This window comes from Thunnus thynnus, chromosome 20, assembly GCF_963924715.1.
Source record: "Thunnus thynnus chromosome 20, fThuThy2.1, whole genome shotgun sequence".
Taxonomy (NCBI): domain Eukaryota; kingdom Metazoa; phylum Chordata; class Actinopteri; order Scombriformes; family Scombridae; genus Thunnus; species Thunnus thynnus.
In genome coordinates this window covers 9,370,626-9,383,251 of record NC_089536.1, presented here as the reverse complement: position 1 = coordinate 9,383,251, position 12,626 = coordinate 9,370,626, and the positions used below count along the sequence as shown (strand labels likewise).

The following is a 12,626-nucleotide window of genomic DNA, read 5'->3' as shown; positions in this document are numbered from 1 at the left end:
TCTTTTTGATGGGGACACCTGGAACCTCCTTAAGGACCCCTTGGGGGTCCCTGGACCCCACTTTGAGAACCACTGTTTTAAAGTATTGTATAAAGCACGTTGAAAAGTGCTACCACACTATATTATATATATGATATCATTATATATACAGTACATATAAATATATTATATAGTATATATAATATGTTAATATTCAAAAACATAAAAATGCTGAGAAACAGATACTTTGATTTGACTGATTGATTGATTGATTTAATTTGAATGGCTTGTATATATGCATGCATAACAATTTGAATTGTAAATATATAATTTAACATATAAATATAATTTGTATGGGTTTCTGATGTGGTACAGTACGTAAAATAATGGTCTGGATGTGAATCCATCACATTTATTTTCAAGCCTCAGCATTTATATGCGAGATTTTCCTCCATTTATTCATATTTATCTCTAATTAAATTATCTTCAGTTAATGAGCTGCTCACCAACACGGCTTTTATTCAGAAATGTCAAACCGGAACCCTGCCACTAACGCATATGAGCTTCATCATCATCATCAGTGAGTTCAGATGTCTGTCCGGTCCCCGGTGATGAAGCTCACACCGCCCGGCGCCGGCTGCTCCAGGCGGGCAGACTGAACCCGTCTCCGCACCTGGACTCTGTCATGTAACGGTACCGGAGGATCTTCACGCCGCGCGGCTCCTTCTAGACCCCAAACATGCTGACAGACATGATCGTGGAGGAAGAATTTGAGATCAAGGAGGAGGAACCGTGGTACGACAAGCAAGACCTTGAGCATGGTAACGTTTCCTCTCCAGTCTTTGTCCCTGCAGCCTGACAGATATCGATCCTTTTATAGTCAAATAACAATTAAAAACATTACAGCTGCAGGTTTAATTAACGCATCACATTAAAAACACACACTGAGCCCTGCAGGTGCACAGCAGCTTACATTTATAGGAATTTCTATCAGGGTTTGTGAACACATGATATGTATTGTTTCTCTAGTCAGGATGTTCTATAAGCTGGTTTAGTAATAAAAAAATGAAGCACCTTAGAAAGAAAGGAGTCAGCAGGACTCACATATGCGGCAAAGCGGGAAAAAAATGAAGTGGCTTTGACATCATTCACACCTCCATGCTTTATTGCATATCTTCGGATGGGTTTGTCTGTGCACTAGTCCCTTATAATTGTTCATATTTGCGTCACTGTTGTGTCATTTTTTACCAATTATTAGTGATTTTTAAATAATAATCTTTAGAGGGCTGCCTGGAAGACTAAACAACAAGAGGCTAGTTAATATAGATAGATAGATAGATAGATAGATAGATAGATAGATAGAGTACTGATGAGGGGATGGATGGAGGGAATACTTTATTAATCCCAAATGGAAATTAAAGTGTTACAGCAGCTGCTTGACATAAATCAAAATACAAAACCAATGAGGTAGGTAAAAGAAACAAAGCCAATTAAACACTAAATTATATACAGTAGCTAAATAGATTAACTCAGTAAATTCAATAACTAAACTATACATATAACCATAACTATAATATACTATTTGCATTAAAAATAGTGTAAATTAATAGGTGCTTCAGATATGACCAGAAGTCCTTACTTACTAAAAATGTGTGTTTCTGCTCTGATTTGATCTCATGTCTGTTTGCACAAATTTTAAAAAGTGGGTTACTGGATTCTTGCCAACAACTGCAAAACCGCACAAAGCTGCTTGTACTGAAAGGTCGATGTGTCTCAGTGAGACTAAACCATGAAGGCTGTAGCAGTTGTGGTTCCTCACTCCGTCTCTCCTGCAGACCTGCAGTTGGCAGCCGAGCTCGGGAAGACTCTCCTGGAGAGGAACCGGGAGCTGGAGCAGGGCCTGCAGCAGATGTACTCCAACAACCAGGAACAACTGCAAGAGATCGAGGTAAAGACCCTGGACGTGATCTAAACTGACTTTAAGTGTCTTTTTAATCTAAAATTCACTGATGCTATGAATAGAGTCTGGTTTGGTCAAACTGACATCCTCTTAAATGCAGTTTTAAATTGTACAATCACATGTTTATTTAGCCCGTATAGTTGTTTTCTTTCTGTCCTCTTGTGTACAGACTTATAAGTCTTCGCGCATTAGTTTAAAATAGAAACTCAATATTTAGCTTGCAGCTTTTTTCGGATCTCTTGTCTACTTGTTTTAATTTCCCTGAGTAGTCGAGTCAGTCTGTGATGTCTGGCATTAAATCTGTCCCTCCGTGTCACTGCTGCCATACAGAATTAATCTCTTAAGACTTGTGCTGTAAGCGTGTGACGTCACAGGTCTGACTCTAGCTCATGACCTGTGATACAATTAATTAGCTGCTTCCCATCTCGTTTACTGTCACTCAGTAAAGAGTGACAGTAAAAGACTGTACTTAAATACAGTTTAGAGGTACTTGTATTTGTACTTGAGTATTTCCATTTGATGCTACTTTATACTTCCACTCTACTACATTTCAGAGGGAAATATTGTGCTTTCTACTCCACCACATTTATCTGACAGCTTTAGTTACTTCTCAGATGAAGATTTGACACAATGGATAATATAAAAAGCTATTAAATAGTGATTTTTCCCTCTAAATTTCTCACATGGTTTCATCTCAGTAAATGTTCAAATGATCCAATATTTCACCAAAAAGTCAAATATTAGAGAAAAAGTCCAAAAACTGAAAACAGATTTGTGTATCAGAACTTCGTTTTTTCTTCTTTCCTCTCCCATTAATCATCTCACGACCCCTCAGATTTATCTGGTGACCCTTTGGAGGGGCCCGACCCCTAGGTTGGGAACCACTGGACTAAACCAGCTAACTGTATATAAAGTAGTTGAAACTAGCTCCACCTCCAGCAGCTACAACAGTAACATGCTGCTCTAACACTGATGCTTCAGTATTAATAATCTAATGATGTCATATATAATAATATATCAGTCAGAGGGAAGAAACAAGTACTTTTACTGCAATACTTTCACTGCATCAAGCTCATAATACTTAGGATCTGAGTACTTCTTCCACCACCGACCGGAATGAAGGCATTTGATGAAGCAGAAATGTCGTGAGAACGATCGTTGACATACATACATGGTATCATTGACTTTGGACTGTTTATGTTCAGTGTTGCTGTGCAGGATTCATTCTGTGGTTTGACATTGAACTGTTGAGCTGACAGCAGGTCTGTGGTCACTTTGAAGTTGATTCTCAGTGTGTTTTTTTTGTTGTTTTTTCCTGTCTGTTGACTTTCAGCAGACAGGTTACATGACAAAAGGTTCAAAGTTTCCTGTCTGCAATGACTGATAAGATAACCTGTTCTTTAAGAAACTGTTACTTAAAGGAACCTCAGATGAAGCTTGAAGAGATCTTTGTGTTGATGAGAAGCAACAAAATCTACAGTAATGTCAGATTTGTCTTTTTAGATTCCTTGCAAGTAGCAATTAGCAGCATAGCAGCTAAAACAGCTAATTGATAATGGCAACAAGAGGGGATTGGTTCCCTTATGAGCACCATATTCATCAGTATAAACTGTTGAGTCTCCTGATATGTAAGTGTATATATAGCAAAAACATTACATTTAGCCGTTCAGATTAAAGCTACCCTGTGGAGTTTTCGAATTCAAGTAGCACCACAGAACACACAAACGCTCAAAGACACACATGAAAGTGCACACCGTTTCACGCTATTCTGCTGAACAAGTAGCGGTGGCGGTAATGCACAAAGACGTGTAGCAGTGAAGAAGATGGCTTGCAAGAAAACATGAATGAAACTGTGCAGAATTTACTAGTATTCAAAAATTAGACTCTTCAAATACATTTATACAATATATATTTAACATGATATATAAAATTAGCAATTGACCGCATCAATATCAAAACCGCACCGCACTGCACATAGCACTATAGAGAAAAAACAAACAAAGAAAGTAAATGACATTAATGGAAGCACATTGGTACAGCGTTAGTCAAATATGATGTATATAAAATTAGAGGTGAAACAATCAGCTTCCCGATCAGTCGATAGAGACTCAATCTGCATCTATATTGATAGTCGATCAATCGTCCAAGTCATTTTCAAAGGCAAAGATGCCAAACATTTGCTAATTTTTAGCCCCAAATATAATACTCGCTAATCTTCTCTATGATAAACTGAGAATCTTTGAGCTCCAGAGTTTGGATCAGACAAATCAAGACCCCAGAAGACGCCACCTGAACTCCACTTTAAATATTTTATGAGGAAGGATTCAACATGTTTGTCAGACATGAAGGAAACACACAGTGTGTTTAGGTGAGAAACACTAAATGGAAACATAACTTTGAAAGCTCATCAAGGCAGCTTTTTAATTAAGAATTGTCAGTTTAGGACACTGTTTCCCTTTGCTGAGGTAATGACATCTTTCAACTCACAGTCATCATAGTGTGACGTATAATGTCAATTAAACATCTGGATATCTCGTCTTCTCTTCTCCAGTACCTGACGAAGCAAGTGGACCTCCTCAGGCAGGTCAACGACCAGCATGCTAAGGTGTACGAGCAGCTGGACGTGTCGGCCAGAGAGCTGGAACAGAACAACCACAAACTGTCTCTGGACAACAGGACGGCCCAGCAGAAGATCCAGGGGTGAGACAGTGATCAGATTCCTCCAGTTTACCTGAAGATCTTAGTCCCTCATTAGTGTCCTAACGGAGCTGTGTTTTCCGTTCAGGCTGACAGAAACCGTGGAGCTGCTGCAGACGCAGGTGGAGGAGCTGCAACATCAGGTTGAAGACATGAAGTTGAGTCCTTCTCAGCCTCAGAAGCCTCCGCACAGAGAGATGTGGTCACCTCGCGGCACTCAGAGCGTGTCCTGCCTGAAAGAGCTGCAAAACAGGTGAGCATACTCTTGAATACTTTATTTATATCATTAGTGCTGAAAAGATTAGTGGATTATTCAGTTGGTAAATTTGATTAATTGAAAGTTTAAGTCAATTATTGAGCAAAAATGCCAAACATTTACTGGTTCCAGCTTCTCAAATGTGAAGATTTCAAGATTTTTAATCGAAGTAAATGAAAATCTTTGAACTGTTGGTTAGATGAAATTAGCAGTTTGAGGTTTTGGAAAATTGTGATGGAGATTTTTCATTATTTAGTAAAAATGATTGAAAGATTAATTGATACCATTTAAATCTGAACTTGAAATCATTAGTTGCTGCCTGATATATTATGCACCACCAGATAGACAGGCAGTGAAGACCATTATGGGGTCCAGATCAGATTGATGTATAAAATATTGCATGCAAATGTTACGACTTCATAGATTAATCAATTATTCTGCAGAAAATTAAGCAACATTAATTTTGTGTTTAACAGAGTTGTTTAATTTATGAAGCAAAAATTCCGATCGTTTGCTGGTTTTAGTTTCTCAGATGTGAAGATTTGCTGATTTCTCTGTTTTCTATCATTGCAAATTGAATATCTTTGTATTTTGGACTATAAGTCAAAGAAAACTAGCAATTTAAAGACCTCACCTTCAGCTCTGGAACTTGGATTATGTAAACTACTAGACGATTAATTGATGAATTGTAGAAATAATCAGCAGATTAATAAATAATGAAAGTAATGGTTCGTTGCAGCCTCGCAAGAGTTTGTATCAACACCACTCATGCTTCCTAATACTTGCTAATTAACGCACAGACACTCGTTAACAACCACATCAACATCACTGATCATGTTTCATGCTGATTATAGCAGGAAATTATCAGTTCAGGTCGCTTGTGTTGCTGGATTCAGCCAACGAGAATCATCTCTGGACAAAAATGTCTTTACACCTCCTGAGATTTTTGTACTGTAACACTTTCCTTGACTTAGTTTAAAAAAAAAAACCCATCATGATTGCTTTGTCACAGATCCAGAGGCTCTTTGTAAGACGTGTCTTCAAAAAGGGAAGCAGTAAATCCTCCGGGCATTAGCGCTGCCTCACTATGTGTGCTAATCCTACCTGCTGGCAGTTGGACAGATTTACCTCACAGCAGCCCTACTCTGACTGTTTCACGCAGAGTTAACTTCCTTTTGGCCTGTAGTGTGACAGGTTCATTTACCGCCTGAGTTTAGTCTGTGTGTGTGTGTGTGTGTGTGTGTGTGTGTAATCCTGTTTGGACTGCTCCCTCAAAACATCCAGGTCATGTGGATGGAAAACTCACTGATAAACACAGCAGATAAATGAGTGAGTGGTGAGGTTGGAGGGAAAGAGGTCAGAGTCTGAGCTGGAGGACTCAAATGTGTCTCAATATCTCCCCTGAAGCTGCCGATTGATTATTGCGCTGATTTCTAATCACCTCTGTTCTACTGATAAGTGCTGAGTTCTCTGCTTGGTGTTCTTTTCTCAGCCTTATCTCCTGTTTCTTGTTTTTACATAATCAGTTTTAGTGTTTTGTCTGTTGTCGTTTGACTTATTCTGGTATAAAATCGTACATACGCAACATACTTGCAAAAATATACACAATAATATGTATAGACAAGAAATAAAATCTAAAATATTTGTTTAATTTATTGAAATCCTAAATGCTGATTGCTAGACAGTCACCAATAATAATAATAGTAATGAATAAAATAATAAAACATTATACTTTGCATCCACAGTGTGATGTGTTTGAACCTGGTTCATGACCTTCAGCACACGCCGTTGTCATCTCTCTCTCCGCTGTGCTTTATTTTTCCACCTCTCACTTTTTTTTCCCTAATTAAGCAGACACACGTCACAGATAAAATACTAAAGCCAGTTGTGAAACAGATTACAAAATGTCAGCGTGCATGGTTAGATAAAAATGATTAAGGTTAGGTAATAGTTTATGGTTAGATAAAGTCCCTCTCCACTCCAAAGTTTTGCTTTTTGTTACCTCACTGGATGTTCAGAGTTTGTTTTAACATTCATGTGCTGAAGGGAGAAAGTTTCTCACCTTTTTAAAACTCACCTTAAACCGTTAAAGAGCATGATTTTGACATCACAACTACTTTGGAAGCAATTTGTAATTGTGTAAATGTAATTTTAAGAATTTTTAAATATGTAATTGAACTTTTTTTTGTGGAAAAACCACATGAGGCACAAATAATTATCCCAAGCAGTCTTAAATCATCCACTCAGTGTCCGCTTACTCGTCAGCTCCGGAGCTCTTTAAACTTTGTCACATGGTCTTTCTCAACTGATAAAATTTCCTCAGTTTTCATGAAACTGAAGGTGTTCAAACTTCCCGTTATTCTGAGCATTTAGACGAATTCCTGCCCATGTTTGTTTAAAAGTTGAGTTTAAATAGAAACTGTGTGTTGAAGTGTGAAAAGTATCATAAAAAGCTTTGGGAGGTACTGAAGAATAATTTGTTAGTATCGTTAGTTCTGTCTGTACACCCATTGATATTTTATGTTGAATGATCAATTTAGGAATAGTTGGACATTTTGGAAACTATACTTATTTGCCAGGAAGCCACTGCACCCGGCCAAGAAGTAGTCCAGCACATAACACCCAGTAAAACCAGTACTTGTTGTTTTTACACTTCAATTTTTGTTCGTATGAAACCAACAAGATATAACATGTTAATTAGTGAACTTTAGAGGTGCTGGTAGGCAGATTTTTCTTTTTTTTTTAGATAGAGCCACGCTAGCTGTTTCCCCCCGTGGCCAGTCTTTGTGCTAAGCTAAGCTAACTTCCAGTTGTCTGGAGCTTAATGGTTAGCGTACAGATATCAGAATGGTTTTCCTAAAATGCTGAACTATTCCTTTAATAGACTGATTATAGTATAGTTGACAGTAGATTTTATTAGCACACATTACTAGAACCAGAAAAAAAACTATAATAAAAGATATAGAAGAAGATAAATATGACTGTCTGTGACTCTGTGCAGGTATTCTGACTACGACCCAGATGAACCCTCAGACCCGGAGTCCTCCGACATGTCGTGGCGCGAGGAGGAGCAGGCGTCCCTGCGACAGTCCCTCCGCACCCTCCAGACCCAGTTTGCCAGTGAGCGTGCTCGGAGGGAGGAGGCGGAACGAGAGGCGGAGCTGCTCGCCGGTGAGAACGCAGCGCTGGAGCAGCAGCTGGCGGGGATGAAGGCGTGTCAGGTACGTTTGACAAATATCTCTCACCTTGTGTTTGTTTGCAAAGCGCACACATACAAAAACATGACGAGACAAGTGAGCAACATGTGAGTTTTACACTTGTTGAGTTTTTTAAATTTTTTGTCCAAAACTGCAAATGATGTTGCAACAAAGAGGACAAATAATATTTTTTTACCATTTGAAAGACTGTAAGGAAACTATCTGGTTCTGGTTATTCTGGTTTATTACAATTTGGGTATAATTTTTGTAGTTTTGTTCTTTGCTTCATGAAAACCTTCTTAAAATCATGAGGAAACTCAAATATGCAACGTGGTTTTAGTTCCCAGCAGTTATAATATGGTCATGTGTAAGGCTTTGATCTAAAAATAAAACCCATCATCATTTCAAAGGAATGAAAAAGACTCTTACTGTCAGCTTATTGTCTTCTTAAATAAAGTAAATCGGCAGGAGCAGTGGAAGCACAAGGATGCTTCATCATCATCATCATCATCATGGCCAAATGAAACATGTCAGTTGCACTCGGAGTTCAGTTCGTCTTCTCTAAAGTCCCTTTTTCTGTTTGATTTCTCTTCAGGAACGAGTGTCTGAGCTGGAGCGTGAGGCCGAGGAGCTGCGTCAGCTCTGGAAATCAGAGTCCTCCACAAGATCCACCAGGTCCAACCTGCTGCAGGGGCTGCTGTCTGACTCGATGCTCCTCAACCCGGAGGAGGAGAACGACGGGGAGGCGGCAGCTAAAAGCCCCCGGGCCCTGAAGCGATGGGACAGCGAGCGTCTGATAAAGATGACGCAGATACCCGACTCTCCCGACAGGATCTACGACCACGAGTGCTCCTGCGTGCGCCGAGCCGAGGTGGTGAAGTATCGCGGGATCTCCCTGCTCAACGAGGTGGATGCCCAGTACAGTGCCTTGCAGGTGAAGTACGATGAGCTGCTGCGCCGCTTCCACCTGGGGCTGCAGGAGGAGGAGGAGGAGGAGGACGGGCAGACCCACAAGTCCGTCCAGACCGCGTCCCTCGCCTCCGCTTGTCCAGCTCTAGCAGACATGGAGGACTTTGAGGATGACTTTCACCAGCCGGAGTACAAGGAACTTTTTAGGGAAATTTTCTCCCGCATTCAGAAAACCAAAGAGGACCTGATTGAAAACAGGGGGAGACCCTCGGCTGGTGAAGTGATGCCTATTTTGCATTAGTTACTTTTTAAAAAGAAAGAAAGAAAAACAGACCTGCTGCGAGATTAATCATCGTCTTCCAGTTACAGAGGAAACTTTGGAAAGACCTTCACAGCAGAGAAAGATGCTAACTTACTCTTAACTGTATGTTATTTGCCCAGAAATGGTAATTTTGTTATGCAAAAAAAAAAAAAAAGGGTTTGAGAGATACGAGTGATGCAGGAACAAGAAGGCCAAAACACCACCAGCTCACGTCTCAGATGCACAGAAACACCAGTGCCTAACGCCGCCGTCTCCACTGTACAATCACTCTACCTCACCGAAAACAAGCTCCTGAGGAATAATATCTGGGGAATAATCTAGTTTTCTTTTCATAAGATGTATCTGTCACACTTTTATTTTACAGGGCTCGTAGTTTCCTATAATTTCTAAGAAAAAAACTGACATGTAACTGTCATGTTGGGAAGCTTCCTGGAAAGGATGTAAATTGGTACCAGTTATATAGAAAATAGGTACACTTTCTATTAAATAATTCCAATTAATAGCTTTAAAGATAGCAATTAACTTTTTTTTTTTTATTTTAATTGTATAGTCTATAAAATGTCAAAGAATAGAGTAAAAAGTCCTTTTCCCAGAGCACAAGGTATTTGTAAGATTAAGAAAACCAGCAAATGTTCACATTTGAGGAGCTGGAACACATGATTTGTGTGTATGCTTGTCTTAAATGGTTAATTCATTAATTATCTTGTAATTACTGCTTAATTTTCTGTCGATCGACCAATCGTTGTAGCTGTAACTCCAACCTAAAAAGTCTTAGTGAAATTTGCCTAAATTCAATTATACAGTTGCATAACAATTTAATATATATATGTAGAATAAAATGTCCTTATTTCAAGTAATTCATCTGGAAATCAACTACTGCTTATAAACTCAACTAATACGGTTGTTTTCCTTGTAATTTGTACCACATTATACGTCTCTTTCCAGGAAACTTTCTAAAAAATTATTAGAAAATAGGTCTGTTAGGTCTGTAAAATAAAGTGCTATCTGCTGTAACTGCTATTTGCTTTGTTTACTGAGCTCCTATGATCTAATGTGAACTCTTTAATTTTTTTTTTCCTTGCAACTATTTAAAAAAAAAGTTTTTTTGGGAATAGTTTTGCCTGCCTATAAGGGCGACCAATATAGCGTGTAATGGTATATTGGTGAGTAGCTGGTGATTCAAGGTGCTCAAAAATATTAGGATTATTGAAATTGTAACATCTCTCTATGAAATTATACTTGATTATTGTATGTTAGGTTAGGTGAATGTGAGTGAATGTTTATATTTAAGGGAAGTTCTGAGGTTTACCAAAATATTAACTCTCTCTATGTACTTGATCATGTAACGGCCTCTTGATATATTAGCCAGTTGTTTCATGAAGCCATGTATGATTGGAAGCTTTTTTCCACAGCAGCAGTTCTGTGTTGCTTTTTGCTGCCTGATGTAATTCTTGTGTCCTTGTTAAGCTTAAAACTGTGCACATAGTTTGTAGATATCTAAAAAAAAAAAAAAAATCACATTGAAATGCACTTTAGTATTGCACAGGCATTATCAATGCTCCCCTGACACTTTATAATACTGTCATATGTAGTTAAAGTGTGACGTGCTACTGTTTCAATCTTCTAAATCTGAATAACCTGCTGAATGTATGTACGCTGAGTTTTTACCTGTTTCATGGTTGGACCTCTTGCTCTGAGCCATAAAACATGACGTAAGCTGAAGTGGCAAGTTTGTGTCTTTTTATTTGCTTAGTCGCTGCATTGTGAAATGGTGATTGAACCATATTTATTGAGTCAGTGTCACAATTAAACCTGGACATCATAAATCTCTGATACACTTTGTGAGTTGTATAATGTGTTTTTTATCATGTGATGTTATAAAAAAAAAAAAAAAAGCGCTTTGATGTCAGCCGTCCAGACACCCTGCTGGACTTTAAACAAACCCGACACGTCGATCGGCCTTAAAGGAAATCATTAAAAAGGAAAAAAAGAAGTTATTAACAATTAAAATCAGATCCTCATTGAGACCTGTGAGAAAATGCTTTTTATAAAATTATGTTTTCCGGTTGTCCGTCCGTCCCGGTCACATGACGCAATATCTCAGGAAAACCTTTAGGGGATTTCTTCAAGTTTGGCACAAAGGTCTACTTGGACTCAAGGACAAACTGATAAGATTTGATGGTCAAAGGTCACTGTGACGACAGTTGTACTAAACGAAGTAGTTCTTACATAGAGATTAGTTTTTACTAAATATTTACACCTACAAACAACCTACTGTTGCGTTAGCTAGCTGAATGAACCAACTGACAAAGTTTACGTTAGCTTGCTAATATCTGACCTGTTTAGATTGACGAGTAAAAGGAGTAATATTGAATATAGTCGACATATCTGACCTGACAGTTTAAAGTTCACAGAAAAAACACACTTAACCTCAAATAACAAAACTTTACTCCAATAACATTCGACTAAATGACCAAATAACAACATTTAGCTTAACATAATGCTAAATGGTATTCAGCCATCATTGATTTTGTTTAAACCTGTACTTTTACATATCAAAATGGTCCATTAAGAAGAATCCAATCATATAAAATCAATTAAGCAGATTTTCTAGGTATCATATCTTATCAAGAAACAAGAGCAACACTTTAATGATGAAAAAAAAAATTCCAGAGTGACTTAAAGGACAAGTGTGTAGGATTTAGTATCATCTAACAGTGAGATTACAACCAGCTGAATACCCCTCTCCTCCCAAGTGTGTAGGAGAAACTATGGTGGCCGCAAAACTTGTGAAATATGCGAAAGGCCCTCTCTAGAGCTGATGTTTGGTTTGTCCAGTCTGGGCTACTGTAGCAACATGGCGGGCTTCATGGAAGAAGACCTTCACCAATTATTTTTCCTAGGATGGCAAAGTCATGACTTTCCCTACTCTGCCTCTGATCGGCGAGTACTCATTGCCTTCGTTGGTTGGGTTGGTTAGGTTTTAATGTGAGGAGTGAGATTGGTTAGGATTAGGGTAAAGATATCAGGGTAAACAAATCAGGCAGTATAGGGCGGGTCATGACTTCACCACCCTAGGAAAAAAAATATCATGACCAGCTCCCTATGTGGATATAAAGGGCTCATTATACACATAATTAAAACATTCTTAAGAATATTGTTTTCCATTTCTGCCAAGTCTGTTCTGCTAGACGCCACTAAATTCTACACACTGGACCTTTAAATAAGATTTACGTGTCACTGTTAATGGTATTTTAGTGTAAAATGTGGGGGGAAAAAAGCACGGGACAAGCTGACATTACAATA

The 12,626-nt window shown here is 38.5% G+C and overlaps 1 protein-coding gene across 1 annotated transcript; it reads left to right on the top strand.

The window, feature by feature from the left end:
• Positions 1–551: 551 nt before the first annotated feature.
• LOC137171731 (cerebellar degeneration-related protein 2-like) lies at positions 552–11,162 on the top strand. The gene is made up of 6 exons (XM_067575814.1): positions 552–800; positions 1,815–1,927; positions 4,491–4,639; positions 4,725–4,889; positions 7,894–8,113; positions 8,685–11,162. Exons 1-6 carry the CDS (start codon positions 719–721, stop codon positions 9,297–9,299), a joined length of 1,344 nt encoding a protein of 447 aa, XP_067431915.1. The 5' UTR covers positions 552–718; the 3' UTR covers positions 9,300–11,162.
• Positions 11,163–12,626: the final 1,464 nt, after the last annotated feature.